The sequence below is a fragment of the Parasteatoda tepidariorum genome, chromosome 1 (assembly GCF_043381705.1).
Source record: "Parasteatoda tepidariorum isolate YZ-2023 chromosome 1, CAS_Ptep_4.0, whole genome shotgun sequence".
Lineage (NCBI taxonomy): Eukaryota > Metazoa > Arthropoda > Arachnida > Araneae > Theridiidae > Parasteatoda > Parasteatoda tepidariorum.
The window spans coordinates 76216750-76240450 of NC_092204.1; the positions used below are offsets into that span (position 1 = coordinate 76216750).

At 27.4% G+C, this 23701-nt stretch overlaps 2 protein-coding genes across 3 annotated transcripts in view; both read right to left on the bottom strand.

Annotated features, from left to right (window-relative positions):
• Positions 1 to 4301: 4301 nt before the first annotated feature.
• LOC107453462 (sulfotransferase ssu-1-like) lies at positions 4302 to 14418 on the bottom strand. Of its 2 annotated transcripts, none has more exons than XM_043046717.2 (2): positions 14281 to 14418; positions 4302 to 5218 (listed from the first exon to the last, which is right to left on the bottom strand). In XM_043046717.2, the coding sequence occupies exon 2, from the start codon at positions 5209 to 5211 to the stop codon at positions 4336 to 4338; it is 876 nt and encodes a 291-aa protein (XP_042902651.1). In that variant the 5' UTR covers positions 5212 to 5218; positions 14281 to 14418; the 3' UTR covers positions 4302 to 4335. The 2 variants fall into 2 exon arrangements, with proteins under 2 accessions (XP_042902651.1, XP_042902650.1); XM_043046716.2 differs by lacking the exon at positions 14281 to 14418 and adding an exon at positions 14081 to 14241.
• A 7175-nt stretch (positions 14419 to 21593) lies between these two features.
• Positions 21594 to 23701, bottom strand: part of LOC107453483 (dystrophin-related protein 2) — a 276867-nt gene continuing 274759 nt past the window's right edge. The window contains exon 17 of the mRNA XM_016070341.3: positions 21594 to 22634. Within this exon, the coding sequence (XP_015925827.2) occupies positions 22510 to 22634 (125 nt within the window). The 3' untranslated portion in view covers positions 21594 to 22509. The remainder of the gene's footprint in view (positions 22635 to 23701) is intronic.

Here is a 23701-nt window from a genome sequence, read left to right on the forward strand (position 1 = left end):
CAATTGCTTAAATTAAAACTTGAATGCTTTCGGAATAATTCCGCTTGTTCTTTTTTGCCATATTCATCTTCGTTTCTTTTACTATAACGCTTTGAAACCCTGGAGGGAATTATGAATAACCCTGTATTTTTAACTATACCAAAGCTTTCTTAAAAACTTTACTTATTGTTATAATTTACTATACTAAAGTTACTATACTATTTTAATGCTGATTAATTTAACAAAAAGCTTTCTATTTTCCATAAGCACCATTAATAGTATAAATTTAATGTAAAGATAAAATACCTCTATTTGTACCCCAAAGCATTTTTTAATTTCACAAAATTTTAAGTCTTAAATTTTTTTTTAATAAGTTTTTTTTTATACTCTACTGTGTGGTTTTTCTCTCTGATTTCTTTCAATTATGCTTATTACTTCATATAAAGTTGCTCTCTAGCCTTGTTCTGGGCCAAGTGGAATAAGTAACAACAACAACGTGACTACTTAATTGCAAACGACTTGCATCAGGTGTAGATAGCTTTAACCATAATTGTTTTCAGAGATATAGCGAAATATGCTAAAGAAACTTTTTTCTCGACTCTCCTGACAAACTATTATCTTATTTTCTGAATTGTGGCTAGTATTTGTTTTGAACATCAAAAGTGGAACCCTCAAAGTGGCATATTTATTTATGCCGAAGAAATTGGTTTTTATTTTTTCTGCATAATGTTTCATTTGTAATTTAATTTGCTTGCATTACCAACCAATTATCATGTTTAATAATTATATGTCTATTTTTAAAATCACTGCAGTGTTTCTCGTTTTTTTCCCCCACGCCAACCAGGATATAGACTTTTGTCATTCGTGTATCAAAAGGGTATATTTGTTGACCACTCTCACGTGGGCACCATATTATGTGGGCAAACGTTGCTCACACAATAAGGACAGGTAGTTCAGAGAAGAGAAGGAAAGAACATCCATGCCTTATCTGGGATTTGAACTCTCGATCTTTCTTTCCTGAGGTCAGCTTCTTGACCACCAAAAAAATCTAAAGATTTTGATTGCAACAAATGGCTTAGTCCTCTAATAAAATATTGACCAGGAGTTATGAAATTTCGTTGTTTGTACTCAATCTACTATAATTGCTTTTCTACTTCTTAAACAATTCTTAAAGCAATAAATGAGGAATAAAAATAAATGGATAAAACGAAAAATAATAAAGAATCTCATATTTTCAACGTATGTATCATGGTACTGATGGTTACGGATAGCTAGTTTAGGAAGTTGGCACCTATGTGGTTCTTGTCTTCCTTCATGTAATTGCCTATTTACCATTTAAATGCCAATGCTTCATTTTTGGAACATGTTTCTGTTTCAGATTGTTAAACTGGTAACTCTTTATTCTTACCATTTATAAGTGGAAGAGTTTAACATACCTATCAACTAAAATATATTAATAATATTTTTTTTTTTAAATTTCCGGAAATCAACCGGTTACTTAATCAAATTAGATGGCAGAAGATTTAAATTATCTGGCAAGCACCGCATACCAAATATTATTAATTTTTTTAACTTATTTATTTTTATTACTGCTTATTATTATTTTGCAATTTATTACTCTATTTCAATATTTTCCAATCCAGCGGCATTTGACAACCCGCTCTCCTGTTAGGCATTTTCTTGAATAAATAAAAAAGGAAATTTAATCGAGTTCAGGTAACAAATTTTAAAGGAAATAAAAGCTATCATTACAATTGCGACCAATTTCAACTAAGAGAAAAATTGTTAAGTTATCGAAGCTAGTCATTAAAGACCGTTGGATTGTAAATTAGCTTCCCGGCTTCTTATTTTGAATTTCTATCACAAATCCTTAATTAGACTGTACCAAAAGCGATTGTCTGTGTAAAAATAGAATTAGATTTATCCTCTTTTTTTGCATAAGTTTTTAATTACAATGAAAACTCATAAGAAAGGTAGAAAATTCGATTCAAATAATCTTAAAGTTTTATGGCATATTAAGATTTCTTTATTTAGTCTCGTTTTATGACCAAAATGTGAGGAAATACGCTATCAAAATATCTTAATATAATGTACAAAAAATGCTGAAAATTAAAATTTATAATTTTTTATGCAACAATTAAAGATAACTAAAAAAATATTAATTAAATTTCATTCAAAAAAATATTTTATAGCATTTATGAGTTTACCAAATTTACTATCTTTATAATTCTAAATAAAAATCCTATTTATTCTGCCATTATTTAAAGCTAGAGTCGATATAGTATCTTACTGTTTTTACTCTTACCTGAAATATTTGAAATACATCGTCACCACATTCTCCGTCATCACACTGACTAAGATCTAAATCCGACAATATATGGCAGGTTCTTGTATAGTTCTCAGAACTTTCTGTGATTTCGTTAACAGCCAAGCCATTACACTTTTCATTCTTCTGACAATTGCGAAGGCAACTTACCAGTAATCCTTCGTCCACTGTATCCAAAACCCAACTGTCGTGTACTGGACTTTCTACAGAAAAATTATAAAATCTGCGCGATACTGTAAATTGTGCAAAAACTGTAGCAGCAGATGTGATGATCATGATAACCAAAGTTATATTAGTATTTGCCATTTATAATATCTTTTTTTTTTCTAAAAAGTAATAAAGAATGTAAATGTTCAAAATATTCTGCATCTAACAGTTTTTTCGGTAATAATTTACAAATATATTAGTAATTCTATTTGTAAAAGTAATTTTATTCTCTTGATAAAATAATTTATAATTGAGTTACTTTTTATGTTATGACTTCCAAATAGAATTCGAAATCTCTATACTTAATCAATTAGTTTTCCTTGTAGTCTCCATGAACAAAAAAAATTGTAAACATTCTCTAAACTTAGCAACAGTTTATGATGGGTTACATGATTATTCCATTACTTTAATATTTGACACCATATCACGCAATTACGGTTCTGGGTTTTGTCTACTAAATTTCTCAAAGCGTGAAGATTCATGGACATTCGTGCCGCATTCCCATTACATTTAATTTGTTGTTGATCAAAAAAAGATGTTCATGCATTGTTTCCTATGCGACCTTAAGCAACTTAATGTTTCACAGAACGATACTGACTTAATTCAGAAACTATGCTACTTTGGAACGTTAAAAAAAAACAGAAAAAAAAGGTATTTCGTTCAAATTTTTAACAACAAACAATTTTTAATAAGATAAAACGTTTTTGTTATTTAGGTTGACTTCCGATCATTTTTAAGTGACGGATGCCGTAACTTGAACAAAAAACTCATTTTGTCGCAAAAAATTATTAATACCTTAGTAAGAATGATAAAAATAATTCATTAATAATATATCTGGCAAGAAATCATTTTTAGGTAAACAAGCTTCATTAACTGAATAAGAAAATTGTAAACGTAACTTAGTTCTTATTGATTAATAAAACTAAGCACCGGACTCTACTACGTACACTACTATTATAACGTCTTTATTTATTATAATAGTAGCTTCATTGATCAGAAAATTTGTGAGTAAACAGGCAATCATTTTTCCATGGTTAAATTAAATGTAAAGTTTGAATTTTCGTGTTTTTTTTAATTTGTACTTTAAAAGCAACTTTGGCGATTTAAAACGATAATGAAATACTAGAAAAAATTAGTCTCGTCTCCGAGGTTCTAACGATTGCGTTTATTCATTTTTTTTCTCCAAAATTAATTAAGCTTGTATAGCTTTTTTGAGTATAAGTTTCATTATTATTATTATTTATTTATTTTTTGGAATCTGTCTCATACGCTTTAAAGTTAAACAGAGATTGAAGAATTATTTTTCTAGGGAAAGAAAAAGTATTATCGAATGTCTCACGTCCAACATTTTTAAAAGCTATGTTTAATTTGAATGATACTGAAATCATAAAGCTATGATTTTTTTTTAAAAAAATTTAAAAAAGAAAGAAAGTGGTAGTTAACACAAGAAAATATTCACTTATTTTAAAAATTAATTTGTAATTGCTTTTGGGCCGTCGATAATTGTTATATAAAGTCTGAATGCTATATTAGCAATTCGGATGTCTTCCTGGGACCCGAGAAATTATTTATTGCACACTTTCAAAGCTATTTTAATGTATTGGGGGCTCCATAAAGCCTCAACCCTTTATAATCAGGCCAAGTAATATAAAACAACGCTTATTAGATAAATTGGATTAAAAATGCTTTATGAATTTTATTACTGTTTAAAAATCGAAATACCAATCTATAATTAACTGATTATTTTAAGCTTATTTGATATTGTAAAATAGAAAGAGAAAGAATAGGATAAATTGGCATACACATTTATTTTTCTTACTAAACTAACAATCATAATTTTTCCACAAAAATTCAGCTCCGGTACCAGAAAGTTTTTGATCGAATTTTTGATCCAGTCTTTTGGATTGTTCATCTGAAAAGTGATTTCTCCAATCACCGACTTTACCTTTCCTAATAAAAGGAGAAACATGTTTTGGTCTCTCTGATGCCCACATGGCAGGAGTGTTTTTCATTGTATCAAAGTTGCTGTGCTGAACAATACTGTCTAATATAACCGAATCCTCAGTTGCCTGCTGGAAGGAGCCACCAAGAAAATTGCCCATTTTCCTAATGCAGCTATGAATATCCGTTTTCATATCTTCGTATAAGAGAAATAGAACATTGGGATCATTTCTATGTTCATACCAAGATAATAAGTTATCAAAATAATCACCTGAATCGACTTTACCAGACAAGAATAGCTCAAAATATTCATCAAATGTGCCATCTTCAAAATTATACCTTTTAAAACCCTTAGTGTGGTGAAAAAATGACACGCAGCAATCTTTAGGATTTCTTGCAATGTAAATGTATTTTGCTTGTTTGTTTTTAGGAATCAAATGGAACGGTAAATGCGTTTTAATGATTCTTGGTCTGGGTAATTTTTCGACGACATCTTTACCATCATCCTCCAAATGGGGCACGTAGTGATTTATATTTTGTCCCATTTCAAGAGGTTGTCCATTGTTCTTTGCCAAATACAGGATGTTTTGAGTCCATGTGGTGCCACACTTTGGATACGTGACTATGAAAACGTCATCATTTTCTGGTATATATGTCAAAGCTTGTTCATATAATTTAATTTTAATTCCGGGACCTAAAATTAAACCGGAGGTGTGCATAACGTAGGAAGGCCTGTCACTCAAACTTACAAAGTTCATTCTAATCCTAAAAATAAAATCAATCCATTAATTACTAATATTTATCTTCATTGTACAAAATATTGTAACTTTTTACTTATAACATTTAAATTTACTACACATAATGAATTATAGCTAATTTTGTGACATAAAAGTTTTAGAAATCGTTAAAAATTAAGGGGCTCCACTTCCTGATCGCTGTGCTTGCCAACTATACCGGAATTACTTTCGCAGTTCCTCGATGGGTCGTAAAATACCTTTAACTAAATGGTAAAAGGTATACTATCTGTTCTGTATAGTAATTATTATATTACATGCTTATTATGTTGGACTCGTATGGCGAGCAATGGAATTTCAAATTTAAAAAAAATACTACACTTTGAAACTGTTCTTCGCAATATTAGAGAATATAGAAGTTTGTTCTTTGGTTGGTAGAATGTCGAATTATGTATTTGTGATTAGCCACAAAATAATTCATATATGTTGCCAACGGAGACTCTAAAATACAACTCGATTTGAGTACACGAGATAAAGAAATGTATATTACGACTATTGTAGAATTTCCATAGCAAATACAGAAGATTTTTTCTAGTTTTAACAAAAGTAAATAGGTAATGCATTCATGTCTTAATTTAATAATAATATTGGTACTTTACTAACGTCGCACTATAGAGCTGCAGAAGGCGACTGTTTGGGAGAGCTCCCTATTAATGATCCGAAGACATGTCATCACAGTTATAGTTTACTGCAGATGGAATGGCTTCTCCGCTTTATTGCCTTAATTTGATAAATTTTATACAAAAGAATTTTAGGAAACGCTTGTCACAAGTAATTCGAACTAATATGTAATCAATTCGTAATCACCTTAAATGCTTGCTAAATTATAAAAAAATATTTCAAATTGCTTTTATAAATTACTGTACTATTTCTCTTTCTCTACGTAATATAAATTTCCAAACAAAGTTGAATGATAGGCAGTATAAGCACATAAAATTTTGATTATGTATTTATTTACATGCATTACTTCGTTAGTAAATATAATATTAAAAATTAAACCAAAATTAACAGAAAAGAAACGAAACAAAATTTTCCCCATACACTTAATATGGAGTGATCAACAATAGGTATCCTAATTCGGCAGAATCTCGAAAACTATAGGTATTCATTCTTTTTCTAGATTTAAAAGTTTATCTTAACTCTAAAATTATTCTTTATAAATTAATTTTCTAAAAAATAATATTCCATAACCATAAATTGTGGAAAAAATTCGCTTTTTCGAAGTATGATACATAAACTTAGCTCGATAAAGGCATTCAGGCTAATTATATGTCAAATAAACAATTCATTTTTGATAAGACTTCAGTTTTATGGATAAGAAATTTATTTCTTGCCCAAACTTATGCGAACGAACTGAAAATAAATTTTTATGCACTCATGTTTGTGAAAATTGCAACACCATGAACAAATTATGCAAATTGAAACAAATTTACATGAAATGTAAAGTGAGGTAAGACATGCAAGTGATTAGAATTAAAAGCGATTGCGCATGTTTATTAGTATAGTATCACTATGCGTAATATGTGGAATAAATTTCATTAATGTCTAACAATTCCTTCATAGTGTTGCAATTTTTGCAAAGAGCTGAATCAGATAACACAGGAAAACATATTTTCCATTTCATTTATACAAATGCTTGATCTTGCCTAATTCGCGGGTAAGGATTTCAAATCTATAATTAGTTTTCCTTCTAAAGCTACAATTTTTTTTTTTTAATTGAATGACAATTTTTGGTCGAAATGTACAAGTTTATAAACTTTATATATAACAGGGGGTCGTATAAATGTTGCGGTAAACTTCTAGGGTCGTTAGGGCGCATCATCAAAATAACATAAGATCCATGCCAGGAAATGTTGTCTTTCGCTGCTAGGGGCGATTCCCTATAATGAGCTTTTTAGAAGCACGTGGAGAAACAGCTCATAATAGGGAAGGTACCCAGAGGCGTATCTAGAGAAAATGGCGCCTATGGCAATCCTCCCTATCGGCGCCCTTCTTAAAATATTTTTATTATTCTCTATTGTTTAACACATATCTATTATATCTATACACACCAACATATATATATATATATATGTATGTGTGTGTAATACAGTACTGAAGCTCGTTTGATTTGTTAGTTACCAAGGATTTGCTCGAAAATGGATATGCGCAAAGTGATATTATACTGGATAAGTTCATAATTAATAAAGTTGATATTCAATTATACAATTTTATGATTTTAGAAAAATCACATTTATTTAAGAGGGGAAAAAAAGAGAGAAAGAAACATGAATCACCATTTTGCGCATATTTTTAGCCACGGAATTGCCCGAAATGCATTTGCACATGGTAGAAATTATATATATTATCCAAGAAGTTTTTAATAAACTTATTTAAAATAACATACAATTAAATCAATGATTTCGCATAGAATTTTATTACTTCAGTTGAGTATCCATTGTTTTTTATCAAATTTTTAAAGAGTTTGCCTATTTTTTTTTTGGATAAATAAACATTACTTTATGTTCTATTTAATTCTATTCAGTTAATTAAAAATGGTATTTAAGTAGATTAGAATTCTAAACATTAAAAGCATTTTAGAAACATTAGAATTTTAAAGTAATTAGTTTATTTATATTAAAATTAAAATCACTTCTTTGATCGTTTAAATCAACAAAGCAGATATTTTCTTCTTTTATAATACCCAAATCTAAAAAATTATAATTAATATTATCATCTTGATTACAAAACAAGATTAATTCCTCCGGGTAAATGTTATTTAAAAAAAATTGTGTAACCTTGAAAATTAAAGATAGTTAAATCATCAATAAATCTAAACTAAAAACTAAACTTAGTGGCGCAACAGCCCATAGAGGAACAAAGCCTACTGTGCCCATCTCAGTTAACTTGACCTTGGGCTCTGGGGTGCAGGAGCAGATGTTCTGGTTAGGTGGTCAGTCGAACGCAAAACCCCCAGTGTTTAGTTCCCAAGCATGCTTGGTACTCATTTATCGACCCACTGAAGGGATGAAAGGCTGAGCAATAAATTTAAAAACATGTTTAATATTAAGAGCATGATTTTTTTCTTCATAATAGTGCCAAAATAAGTTAGCTAAGAGAGATGAAAAATTAGATCCTTGTGGTAGTCCATCAATTTGAATAAAAATTCTATTCATTGTAAAGGTAGTTATTAAAAAGACAAAAATTAATTAGAATTTTCCAATGATCAAAATCACAATGAAAGATATTTTTAAAATCATAGTAATAATTCAAAAAGACATCTTTTGGTTTAGAAAGGGGAAAAGATCCTGGAAATCAAAAGTCGCAATAGATTTTATTATCTTTAATATATTCTAAACTCGGATGATTATTAGTGATAATTCAAGAAATACCTTCTTTAATAATGCTGATAATAATTAATATTAAAGTAGTTAGAGAAAATGGAAACCACTATGTACATATTTTTGAGCCATTGTGCTTGAAATTTTTAAAGGAAAATAAAGGCACTAAAAGTATAGACATTTTAGTTTCGTTTCGCTTTTTTTTTCTTTTTTAGGATAATAAAACTTTTTTTAAAATCATATTGTAGACTTGGGACTATTCAAAAGAATTAAATATTTAATTAAAAGTTTGTGTATTTAAATTAAAAATTCTTCGCTTTAATTTTTGTTTGTTCACTTTATACACATAAGTCCGAAGGTGGTTGGAACCTATCAAGTAAATTAGAAAAAGAATTACCTTTGATAATCCTATTATTAGTATCAGATAATCATGTACTATTAAAATTTTAATGGTTCGATAGAGAAAAGTTAAATCTTTTATTTTAAATTACGAAATATTACGATAAAATTGTAAATTACTTTATTTTTCTTTAAATCCATAGAAATAAGCTAAAAAATTAGTGCATACAATAATTTGAGCAATAAAATCGAATATAAAAACGTTCTTCCCCTTAGTAAACATGTCATTCATTTTTCATCGAATTTAAGTTTTTGATCTTCAAAATTTTCCCTAGAAGCTCAGATTAGAAAAACTGGTCGAAACACATTGCATCGTAATGACACCCTCCTCCCCCCTAATATATTTCCTTTAAATTTTAGCTAAATTGAATATTATTTTTATGTAAAGAAATAAAAATGTAACAATAGTACAATAATAACTGAAAACACATTTAGAAAATCTGCACTAATATTGAAATGTTAAAAAAAAACTAAACTCAGTGGCGCAACAGCCCATAGAGGGCCAAGGCCTACTGTGCCCATCTCAGTTTTCTTGATCTTGGGCTCTGGGCTGCAGGAGCAGATGTTCCGGTCAGGTGGTCAGCCGAACGCGGAACCCCCAGTGTTTAGTTCCCAAGCATGCTTGGTACTATTGAAATGTTAAAAACACACATTAATTTCTTTTGTTCATATTCGTCACACAATTTTCTCATATTTCACAAAATAAATAAAAAAATGAAATAGAGGATAGAAACTTAATTTCTAAGAAGAAATGTTCTGAATTAATATAATAAATACAAACTGTTTTACAATAATCTATGATAAAAAAAATTGCTAAAAGAATTACTTAAAAAAAAATATTATTTTGAGCGGGCATAAAATGTTTTTTAAAGGAAGGTAATGTAATATTATTATTAAATATTTTGAATAGTTCTGAGAAGTTTCTATAATTACGGTTTATTAAAAACAAAGTAGGCTGTTATGTGACCAAATTACTACGTTAAACCTTAGTTAATAAAAATGTCGTTTCTTAAATTTTACACTCAAGCGGCAATTAGGTGAAAATATAAAAAAAAGATAGAGACGAAATGCATGTTTACAGAAAAAATTATTTAAAATTCATATGATCTAATTTAATCCAAACACATAGATCGACAAATACATAATTATTAATAAAGTAAATTTTGCCTTAGCTGTTATTCGTTTAAAAATTTAATGATGCACACACATTTTTGTAAAATTTAAATATTGTCTTGGGTGATAAGTAAGTTTAAAATTTTAAGCGATTAAAAATTTTCCCAATCGAGAACCTTTACATTAAAATGCAACTTCAGTTTACAAGCAACAAATAATTAATATTTAAAATAAAGGATTTAACTATCGATATTTTTTTGACAAAGCCATTATCCGAATAAATCTTTCCAAAATTAATTGAATTTAATTAGTTTTGAGATATTCTTTTTTAAAAAAAAAGCGAAATATAAATCTTTTGAATATTTTGAGGAGAGAGGGCTTTTTGAATTTTTATAAAAATGCATATGTTTCATAAATAAACAAGCTCGAATTTTTCGATAAGATGTTTATTATTATTTTTTACTTATTTTCTTAAAATAAAGGGAATCAATTAATGAAAAAAAAATGATTGTTGATATTGTGCTGCTTTAATAGATAGTTATAAAATACATATTATAGCCTCAATGATATTTTGTTTCCATTTTATTTTAATTATAATGGACAGATATATAAATAAAGGACACTTTATATGAACCTTTATATTATTTATTTAAAACACTTTATATTATTTATTTAAAAACAGTTTTTTCACGTATAATTTATGGCTATTAAAATAGGTCTATAGCAGGTAAAAGATTAAACAATTTTGTGTCTGAGATGCTTTGAAATAAAAAAAAATACAAAGTAAGGTCTTGATAAATTACACAAATCTTTTTTTTCTCAATTTGTAAACAAACGGATTATTTAAACTTGAGCTTAAGTTATTAATTTAAAATTAAAATTGTGTGTGAATTTCTGTGACTTAAGAGCAAAAAAAAAAATCAGTTTGAGCAACTAACAGATGCGTTCCTTAATCTATTCATTCAATAAATAAATACATTAAAAAATAAATAAATTAATTAAAAATAAATAAATTGAACTTTTATGAGTGTTTAAACCTAAAATCTATCTTTTAATGAATGAAAAGAAATCTATTTCTCGGTAGTCGGCACTCTTAACTGAGCCAATGTTACGCAATTTACACAAAAATATTTACTTATTGCAATAATTTTTCAGGAAACTTGAAAAATTATGTTTCCAACATTTCAAATTTCAACATTCATTTTCTTTTTCCCATTAAGTCATTGTTTTTAATAATAATAATACAATAACGAGCATTTAATTACACAAAATTCACTTTTTATTACCAAAATATCATTCTGCACATTAAATGTTTTTTTTTAATAAAAATAATTCTATACAAAAACAAAATATTATAATGTAGTAAACGCCCCTCTCAATCTACATATACAAAGATCCAAACTTGCTCTGCTCCGTGTAGAAAAGTATTTTTTATTGAGAGCTAAAGTTATATTTATTGTATGATTCTTTGTTTATTTAATGCAAAACCATTTTCCCCCTCTACGTATAAATAATAAATAATTGAAAAAAATTATGTGAAACATAATTTTGTTTCAGGTGAGAATTATAAATTTCACCAGAATTATCTTAAATTCTGCATGAATTCTGCATTAAATTCTTTCGTTTTTAACTACCACTCAATAAAATATTTTAAAGAAAGTGGAGCAGTTGGCATTGCTAGAAAAGAAAATATATCGATCGCTACAAAATATAACGTGAAATAATAAAGTGAGCATGATGCATAAATAAGAAATGATTACTTACAATTTAATCCTTGATTATAAGAAAATCTAACACTTCGTTTAAATTACACTAATGACTGTCTTTTTTTTTCTTCATAAAAAAAGAATAGATGGGGTGTATTCATTGTTAAGTATTATCATTGGTTTAAGCAAGGCAGAGGCACCTCCTATTTTTAGTATTTAAATGTTTTGCGACAGTGATTCCCACCATGTGTGGCAAAACCTCCCTTTTTGAAAGGATTTACGCCAATTTACAGCAAGGGTTCTATTTGTATATTCCACAAATTCGAAAGCCGCTTTTCAAAGTGATTTTCACCCCTGATAAAATTTAAGATCTATACAAGCATTTAAGGGTATGATAATTGGGCTAAACTAGACACAAAGGGACACTCCATGTTTTTCGCATTTCTTTGCCCTCTGTCACCACCAAAGGGCTATTCTCTGCCTGCAGGTGTTCTATTCATCCCCGGATAATTGCCCTTTAACATCCTGGTAATGTGATATGAAGAGATGTTTATCTAGTCTTTTTGCTTATGGTACTGGAAAAATAAAGATTTATCTGAGGATCCCATCATTGGAAGTTTTTATTCTGCATTCTGGAGAGTTTTCTAAATGATTCTTTTCAATGTTTTATTTATTTTTTTAAAATTTTTATTATTGTTTTTAAAATTTGTATTTGTATGTATGTGAAATTTATTTTTTTAAAACAAACAAAATATCAAAATATTTTGAAAAAAAGAAAGAAACGTTGGTGTTGGTTGATTTTGCGCCTTTTTCAAATAATGCGCCCATGGCTCTCGCCCCGCCTGCCATACCCTAGATACGCCACTGAAGGTACCCCTAGCAGTATATGGTGGTATTTCCTGGCATGAGTTCCTAAGCAATTTTAATCCTGATGTTGTGCCCTGATGTTCCTAGAAGTTCGTCGTAACGTTTACGCGACCCCTGATATATATAACGTTTTTAAACTTGCACATTTCAACAAAAAACAGACTAAAAATGTCATTAAAAAAACTAGCTTTAGGAGCAAAACTAATTTTAGATTCGAAATCAGTGATTCGAAAGTATCTAAGATCTGTTAAAAGAAACTCATGCAAAAAAAAGTTCCCTAATGTAATCAATAATTTAAGGAACTTTAATGTATTTTGGCGTGTCCTTTGAAAGGTAAAAAATAAATAAATGAAGTAAAATAAATTTAGCTCTTTACAGTTAACCTGATTCAGTAATTGCGCAGTAAGAAAACGAAGTTTGAAAGAACTATCCCAAGTGTCTGTAATCTACTCGGATATCTTTCTCTATTGCAGTGGATTGATCGCTAAGAGACACAGTTCCCAGCAGATCACCGAAGTCAAGCATCACTGGTCGAGCTGCGGTCAGTGTGCTGGTGGGTGACCACTTGGATCAGTCTGCGGTATTGGTCCTCGTTAAACAGTTCTACCGTAAAGTGATCGACTTCGCGTGCAGGTTGTCGGGGGTGCCATCACCTCTGCAGAGGATCAAAATTGTGATGGCATGTCTTCGGATCATCCTCAGGGATGTTTCCCAGACCGTCGCCAATAGCACATTGTGCTGCTCTAATTCGACGTAAATGAACGACAACAACAATTCTTTATTCCAATTTAGACAATTTTGAAACTACTTGTCTTAACTTTGTAACTACGCTAGACGATACATTACCTAAGGTTTCGTTGAAGAATTGCAGGGATTCCGAGAGTTAAGATTTTTTAAAATTATATTTATAGCCAATCAATAATTCATAATTTATTTCATATTTCGGTTGAACTTTACTTCCTCAATTTAGACGTAGATCTGAAGGGGAAGAAAAATTTCCCCATACCTCTCACTGCTTAGCAACCGACCACATGACTTTCGATTCCAGAGATTTTACGAACATGTACATCGCATGTGCTCGGTGGGTTTTAGCGGAGTCGAGCATCAAACCCCGGTTTTTCCGAACCGAAGTTCGATTCTCTACCACGGTCCAAGAAAACTTATAAGAATATGTATTTTTCCATAACAATCTATGGACTAAATTATGAAAAGGATATGCATTCATAAAAAATAACTATCAAGAAGTTAATAAAAGATAACTGTCTACACGCAAAGTCAAAGAAACTTTTTAACAGTCATTCTATTTTAAATCGTCATTCAAAACTGAATATAGTCTCGTGCACAGATAATTCAACTCAGAAATATGAATCAGATAAATCTCATTTAATAAGCTAAAAGTAAAGGAACGCTTCGTCATAAACACCTTACCTTTTGTATATAAAGAGACGATTTTAAATTACACGATAAGCAAACTGGAAATCCAATATTCCGAAAAGTATTTAACAAGCTAATAAAAAAATGCAATTGATAAAAAAATATTTTTTATCTAGTAGTCTTATATTGTAGTTTGATTATCTATTATTTCATGTATTGCTATGATGAAACAAGAAGTAATTAAGTTAACTTACTTTTTTTATCTGGGAAATCAAAAAATCAGAGATAACTTCGCCAGACTTACTGACAACAATGATATCATTTAAATTAGGTAAGAGATATAACGACAACTTCCGGTAAGAATTTGAGCAATCATAGAATCATAATAGATAAAGTGAATTGAATCAGCTTTTAAATTCCGCCTTTACTCATTTCTCGCATAATATTAATATATTATAAGCGCGAATATTTCCTCATAATAAATTTTTACTTTATAAACATAACAAAAGCTGTTGTCCTTCGATGGTTAATTTGAATAAAAATTTTTATTTACTCGACTTAAAAAAAAATATCTTTATTCAAATTATAAAAACTTACAAACCAAAATTTAAACTTAACTTATTAACTAACAGTTAAATTAATTATATCCCGAATTTTTGCTTAACTATTTAGTACAAGTAATACTAAATTGAAAGAATTCGACACCTGAGTTTCAAATTGTATGATTGGAAGAAGTGCTAAATTCAATATTAGTTAAATTTGAAAATTATTATTGAAAAGTATATTTGGAAAAAAATTATATTGGAGTATAAGTTGTAATAGTTGGATCTATCTCAATTCGATATGTACTTTCATAACTTGTGTTAAAATTTAGTTACTCGTGTACTTGATAGTTCATGCAGGCGGTCGATAACTGGAAAATATTATTACAAATCGAAATTTTGACTCTTCGAGGGAATTAATTATTGGTGTTGCAAAATGAATCAGATAAAGAGAAAATATGATTTTGTATTTAATTTCGCTGTTAATAATTTGCGAAAAGACTCTTTTAACTGAGAAGTATGCTCAAAGACTAATCATCTTGGAGACTAATAAAATTCAAGACATTAAATATCAACCGCTAAAGGACCGTGTAGCCTAATGATGGGATCTATTGGAAGCAACTTGTTGAGACCTTGGCCTGCAGTTCGCTCTAGTGCTATCGAAGAAAATATTATAGATATGCAATATAAAATATATTGCATTGGAAAAAAAATTATCATATATCATGATCACAGAATTTCTTTCTTCCGGTCACAAAAAGGAATTTAATTAAAGCAACGGAACTAAACGTTTCTTTTTATATTAAAAACTCGTAAGGGTTGCTGAAGCTGTCTTGAGTGTTAACTTAACGCTCCATAAAAAACTAAACTATAAACAAAAACTAACTATATATATATAACTAAACTATAAAACTTACGGCCGTTTAATGAACTCTTCTCGTGATTTCGGAAATTTCGAGCCACCGATTTCTGTGGTTCAACACACTTGTTAGAATTAACATATGCGAATGTTTTAATTTTCTTGGAAAGCTTAAAATTAAGGAAAAAGAGAAGCAATTTTTTAGAGAATCAATTAAATTTATGAATAAGATTTCATTTTTTAAGTATGAAATAAGATTGTTGTCACGTTATTATTATTTAAATATTAGTAAATAAATGTTGATCTAAAATTAATTTTCAAACATTTTAGCGCTCATTATTGAAAATAAATCGTATTTTTGATAATTTTTATCCCATTTTTCTTAAATGCACAACATGTTAGTTTTTTTTTTCTTTTTTGAATTGGTTAAGAATTATTGGCTAAATTAGTTTATAGTGTATTTGCTCTAAATTAAAGAAATACAATTATGTATCACGTACTGAACTAAATTAATATTAATACCCTGATCATAATCTATTGGAAAAATTTTTTCATAGAGGTAAAAAGAAATTTGTTTTCCATTTTATTTTCATATTAAATTGTTGTATAATAAATGTAGACTATTTTCTTTACTAAACAAGAACTAATAATGATCTAGAGCGTGGCGGTTCAGGGAATTGAGCATTCGCCTCCCAATGAGGAGAACCTTGTTGGAATCCCATCGATGGCAGAGATTCAAATTCCGCATCCAGCTCGCACCAACCACAGTGCTGACGAAAAATATGCTCAGTGGTTGGCGGATCATGAGTTAGAATCCCCTTGCAATCGGCTAACCGTGGGAGGGTTTCGTGGTTTTCCTCTCCATGCAACGCAAATGCTAATTAGTCCCGTCGAAAAGTCCTCCTTGAAGGCTAGTTTGTCCTAATGCTTCATCCAAGACGTCCCATGTCTTCTGAGTTGGGTTCAAATTACAAGGTTACGGAGTTGAACATCGATATTCGTAAATTCAGAAGTGAGTCGGCAGTTCAACACCGGTTATAAAATAAAATATTAAGTACAATTTAAGGGTCGATACCTAAGTTCTAAAATAGCTATTATTTAAGAATATTTGTTATGAATAAATTTCTATATCTTTATATTTTTAAAATTACTGCATTTTATTTCCTCTCTGAAGCTTTTTGTGACACATGATTAAAAATATTTTTCTTTGTAATTTTTACATTCAGTGCAATATCTGATTATTTCTGAAATATGCTTTTCTTTTTTAACATTTAATTTTAATTTACATCTTTATTTTTAATCTTTTTATCCCCTTTCTTAATAGGATATTTTTAACAGTGAAACTTTTGCATAGTTATTGAGAAGTATTTCGTCATTATTAAAAGCTAATTGTTATAAGTTGTTCTGAATGATATGTTTCTTATAAAACTATATTGTAAATAATAATATGAAATGTCCGAAATTTATCAAGCTCTGCACAAATTTATTATAAAAACACTAGGAGAAGTACAATGATAAACGAGAAAAAGTAAACGCGTTAAATGCACATAAGGTGATAATTCAAAATAATAAAAGCGAAAGAAAATAATACAAAAATATAAAGAGCAAACGTCACAAAATGCTAAATAAATTATTGTTGAAAGTAATTAGAAAAAACAAAAAATTTAAATTTAAATTAAATTCAAAATCAATTCTAATAAATACAATACAATAAGAAGTACAAATATAAAACGAGAAAAACTACACTAACTAGCTCTTAATCTACATATAATTGCTCAAAACATTAAAAGGAAAAATAAATAAATAAAAAGGCAAAGCTACAAAAAGATTAAGTAGAAAAAGAATAAAACAAAACGATTAAACAACTAGATGGAATTATCGTTTGTATAGAAAATCAAACAAGAAACGGGAAATACCATAATACAAAGTTGTTTGTACAGTGGTAAATACGAGCCATTGTCAAACCAAAATATTTGTTAGTTTATTTAAACTATAATTTAATAAGAAACATATAATTCATTCTTTTAATAGTGACAAAATATTTACTTATTAATTATTCACGTTATCAACTTATTGTTATCCAGTATTCACTTTCGAAATTAACTGTGCACACTCTGGAGACAGTTCTGTAGAAACCTCAGGATAAATTAGTTAGTCAATGTATCTTCAAATACACATTATCTATCTACACATCTCAGATTCAAACATATACTTTATTAAATATTTCGGATAAGTTCTTAATTAAACGGATATTTCTTAAAGAAATATTTTTAATGCTCTAATTAACTTTTTCATGGGTTAATTATAATGTTTTTTTTTAAAATTATCTTTATATATTAAATTTTTTAAATATATAATTAAAAATAAAAATTAGATTAAGTGAGGAGCTAAATAAATGTAGTTTTAATTGTGCGTAATGATTATTAATATTATCGAATTTACTGAAAATAAAATTAAGATATCAAAATTTTGTAGAAATACTTAATTAGATAAAAATACTAATTTCAAAAATATTATTATTTATTTAAAGTTTATAACTGCTTATTTTGAATAGTGCCTGTTTTCCTTTGATAGATTAAACTTCTGTTTGTTTATTAATTAATCACGAATACTCTTAAAAAAGCAACATTTTTTTAATGCATTTAACAATAAAACTAGTTTATTAAAAATAAGTAGAAACATTTAATTATATAGAAATGTTATTGAACTTCTTTTGATTTATAATGATGCGTATGTGCAATTATGATTAATAAGACTCAAAATTGTAGAGGTTAATCAAAAGTAGCGGAGGGGGGGGGGAATATGAGTGGGATATTACATGTTACATAGATTTCTTAAAATTCATAGATAAATTTTAAAAATAAAAATTTATATAGGGTCATAAAAACCATTGCCTATTTGAAATATTATAAATCTCATCGTGTTGAGTTAGTCGTTTCTTACTTATTTCTTTAAGAGTCACACATTTTGTAATTATTAGATTTAAAAAAATATATATTTTATTTATGTACAGATGATTATTTTTCAAATCTAGGTAATTATCTATCTTGTTAAAAATAACAAAACGTTCTTACATAAAGTTACAATAATTATATAATATGAAAACAAAATGTTTGGTGTTTTTGAACAAAATATTGACAATGAAGGGGGGGATGATGATGAATGGGAATCAGTTATGGGGGTTTGTGGGTGAAGCAAGCAGGGAGTATTCCAGTACAATAAAAAAAACTTCTTCTGTTCGAAGTTGCGATTTCGCTGCACAACAAAAAATAACAGCAATTTGTCCGACATTCTGATGAGCTGTACATTTTGATTTCACTTATTTATTGGCTTCTGAAAAGTCTTATTTCTTATTGTTTTTACTAGAGATAAGAACAGATGAATTAAATCAAAAGTTTCGGAACTGATCAATAAAATATAATCAAGTATAAAAGTATTTTTTCCTCTTTGGATTGGTTAATAAGGAAGAGGGTAACAATTAAAATATCTATTTAAGAAGCGTAATATAACGCAATAACGGACGTAAAACTTCCTAGAAATGAGATGAGTTCAATCCAAATTTTAGGAAGTCTCCAAGTTCAAGCTAAAGCTTAACTTTTTCTACACTTTCAAGAAAAATAAATATAAAAAATTCTGTTTGGATAATGGTTCAGTTATGTCTAAAAAATATTAAGAAGTAGTATACTCAATCAGAATAATTTGTTCAGTATCAAATATCATAATATCTTGAACAAAAGCACATTGTCGTGGAACTTGTCTACAATAGAGTTAAATTGAAATAAGCAACTAGGTGTAAACTTTGCTTGTAATAAGGTGACAAACTGAAATATATTTCCTTTCAAATTGAGATTCTTACATATGCAGATTTCTATCATAAATAAAATAATTCCCTCCAAGATCTGATAACATTTTACATTACATCCACCTTAGGATAGAATGATCCCAAGGGTCAATAAACTTTTCAGATTCTTCTGCAACTGTCTCTTTTGCTGTTTGAAATTAACATCGCTCATTACGTCATAAGCAAATTTAATGGTAATAATAAATATAATGTGTAATACTAATTCAAATAATTTTATGATTCGTGTGTCCGGCTAATAAAAATGCTGAGATATATAGCTAAAACTTTTTTTTATTCTTTCATAATAAATGATACACAAATCCAAGAGTAATATTAAAAATGAATATACTAATACTTCAACAGAATAAAAACACATAGAACATAATGTCAACTAAGCAACACTGGAAAAGATCAACATGCACATATATGTAGTATTAACAATACAAACAAACATATTCTATACGAATAACAAAATTAAAATAGGAGTTATAATTCATTCAAGGCACTTTGTTTATTAGCATATAATTTGCTCAAACATTTTTTTTTAAATATGTAAAACATTCTAAATTTTTATCAGTTATACACACACTTGATACACGGTTCACCAAAATGTGTTTACACTGAAACATAGCTTCATCTATACATCTAGGAAATTCATTCTTGTTAAATTTGAAAATGTTATAAATTAAAACAATTATAAAAGGTAACCCAAAACTCATGAAAAATTTGTATTTTGCACTGTCTATGTTACAAAATGTTCCAATGAAAAAGACAGCTGGCAGTTCAGGGGTATTAAAAATTAAGCTTTGCACATACTTTTTCACAGCTGAAAAGTATTTGTATCATTCCTTTACCATACTATTTCCTGTTTAGGTTATTAGAAATAACTATCCAGTTCTAAGCAAAACTTTCAGTAATGCTTTTTAAAAGTGAATTACTAATATTTTTGTTAGCAAATACATTTGTGAAAGTAAACAACTTTGATTACATGGTTATTTGGGAATAAAATTACAGTAAGAAATTATAATCAATAAAATATAATTAACTCATATTACATATATAAAGAAGTTATATGTAACTGAATTATAAAGGGTAGAGGAAAGAACAATCACAAGTATTGAAAAATGTGAAAGCAGTACAACTAGTGATTTTGTTCAAACTTACATTTCCCGGTCAAAAATATTTTTACAAAACAATTTAAACACTAAATATTCAAAACAGTCCTAAAATATTTTTAGAAATAGATAAATATTACTGGTAAAAAACTGAAGAAACTTAATATCTTAAGAGTATATCAGAGATTCTTTGTTTTTTAAATATGTAGGTAAGTGTGAAGATAAAAAAAACTTATAAGTATATACATAAATGAATAACAGATATACAATAATTAAACATAACAATTAGGTATGTTTAACATGTCATTGACAACATAAAATATTTTATTTATAATTTATTTTTATTCACTGGTTTTAAAGGCACTTAAATAGATTTTTTTAATATAAATCTAAAGTATAGATTTAAAAACATATACACACATCAGCAATAACAATATTTAACATAGAAATAAAAAGGTAACATGCATGATTAAAATGTCTAGCTTTAAAAGAAGAGTTTAATTTTTTATTCAACAACAAATTTTTATTCAACATTAACTAGTCAACTAGGGAGAAAACACAATTTCAAAATTATTACAACTTAACAATTAACATTAGAAAATAGTAATTACTATTTACAATTGTGGTTCCTAATGTTAGTAACAAAAGAGGAACTTATTTAATGTGTAAGAGCTGACTACCAATAATAACATATTATATTCATAACATTAACTTTGTAAAAAAATTATAAAGAATATCAAAATTTTATTCCAATTTTTCAAGATAAATAGTAATAATCAAAAAATCTTTTGTTTTAAATTATGAATTTTCTGTCACAATAAAAGATCATATAAATCATAAAATGAAATACATTAAAAATACTTTATTATTAAGTAGATTTGAAATAAGTAAGTTTATTATCATAGGCATAGTGTGAGGGTGGCACACTTTTTTTTTCTAGAAAACTGTTAGTTTAGTTTTATGTATATATCCATAATTATATTTTATATGAATATATGTAAAGTTTTATACATAAATGTGTGTATAAAACTTAAAATAGACTAAGTTTCCTAAAAATAAAAAGTGCGCCTATGCTTATTACCATAGCAATTAGGTTCATTAATATTTTAAGTATAAACAAAATTATATTGTTATTATTAGTTCAATACTTATAATTATTAGGCATGGAAAAAGTTTCAAAATTTTCATAGATAGCTGCATTTAGTGAATTAACTTTTTCTTTACCAAATTATCAAAAACATACGAAACTTTTTTGTCCCATTAAATAATGTCTAATTTACAATACACATATACGATATTGATAATTAAAAATCTTTTTAATAACCAATATTATTTTATAATTTTTAATGAAATCTTTTATTTGGTATTTACACCATATTATGAAATTTTTACTAAAGTTTAAAATTTAACACTTTGTTTTATAACTAGTTGCAAATGTTAATGAATCGAAAAAAGAAAAAAAAAATACATATGAAAGACTTACTTGCAAAATTGATCAGGATAGAAAGTTAAAAATTGAATAATGAAATTGAAAAATCTTAAAACATTTCCAACTGAAATACTTATTAAAAACTAAATAGTTTCATAGGGCGTGTTCAATTTCAAATAATCATGTGTTGTCAACTAGTAATGATAAACAGAAAGTCATATTACAGGGACAAACAAGTTCTAATCAAATATTTTGTTCTGTTTTAATGCTATATGGAAATAATATTAGTAGAACTTAAAAAGTCTCATTGGTATATAAAAGGAAAAATTATGAAAAATAAAGAGTTAATAATTTTCAATACAAAAAAAACTGTCAAAAAATTAATTTAAACAGTGCAAACATAATGATTTGAAAGGAAAACTAAAAAAACTGTATCTGTATAAATTGTGTATCATTCAGAAAAAAAGGGAAAGTAAAGAGAATTTACCAGAACATCTGACATTGAAAATTAAATAATAAACACAAATTTTTTAATTTATAATATAATTTTTTTGCAAACACATTTTTGTGTCATAATATAGGCAGCCCTCAAAAGTGATTGTAACAATAAATAACAATATAAACTAATTTGCTTTTAAGAACTGTATGATTTCACACATAAATATATAGGTTAATAAAAAAAAAGCTAAATAATAATTTATAACTCAGTACTTCCAGTAGACAAAGCTATTGAAAGATGTGATAGCTTCTTCACAGAAACTTCCATATCGGACAAAGTATTTATAATTTTATCTTTATAACCTCGTGTACTAGTAGATAAACCTAGAAAATATATAATGAAAAACAACAAACTTTAGGTTAAAGCAAATAAAATATAAGTATAAATGAAAATATAACCAAATGAGTAATAATTAATATCATTGATAAAACTAGATCGAATGTTATGATTCATAAAAAATAAGTAAATTATCTTGGTTTGAAAATCAAAAATTTGCTTTAAACTCTCATTTGTTAAAAAGAAAAGCCAGCTTAATTTACAGATCTATTTCAGCATTGATTAATATTTTATCAACTGCTTTTAGAAAAAGGTTAAAAAAAATTATAATTAAATTAGAAAAATGCTGCTATTTTAAAGAAAATGGCAGGCTTAACTAAAATTTAAAACAAGAATTTTTTAATTTCAATTTATAGGACATAAAAAAATTATGATCATATTTTTTCTAAATGACAGACAAATATGAAACATTGCAAAATATTTAAACTTACTTTCCATTCTCAAATGTTTTGAAATTAGGAAAAACATAATTTACCAAATAAAAATTAACATCAGAAATGAAAAAAAAAAAAAAAAAATTAAATAAGTACAGAAGTGAATTAATAAAATTCTAACTATTTTAATTAATTTAGTCCATAATAACAGCAAAACTTAAATGCTTTTTTAATCCTGGAGTTTTAGCACGAAAATACTATCTCTTAACAAGTTTTTCAACACAATACTTAGTATAATAATTATAACTTATTGAAATTTAATGAAACTGAAAAAAAAAATTATTGAGTAGATAATTTATGAAATAAGAAACCAGTTTCTAAGCATTGTTCTACGTCAATTCAGTCTGTGAGAGAGAAGTTTTTGAATCATTAAGGCATTTAAATGAATTGAAAAATCATAGTTTGTGATTAAATATTTTGATCTTTTTTATTGAATATCAGCTAAATTTATTTGAAAATTATTTTTTCAACTCAATTGTTAGAAGAAAAACTTTCATCATTAAAACATTTTAAACAATTAACCTTCAATTTTTCATAAGCGAAAAAAAATCATGAAATGGATTTCAAGTATTAAAAAAAGCACAAAAATCCAATATCATAAAATTTTAAAATTAAAGGAC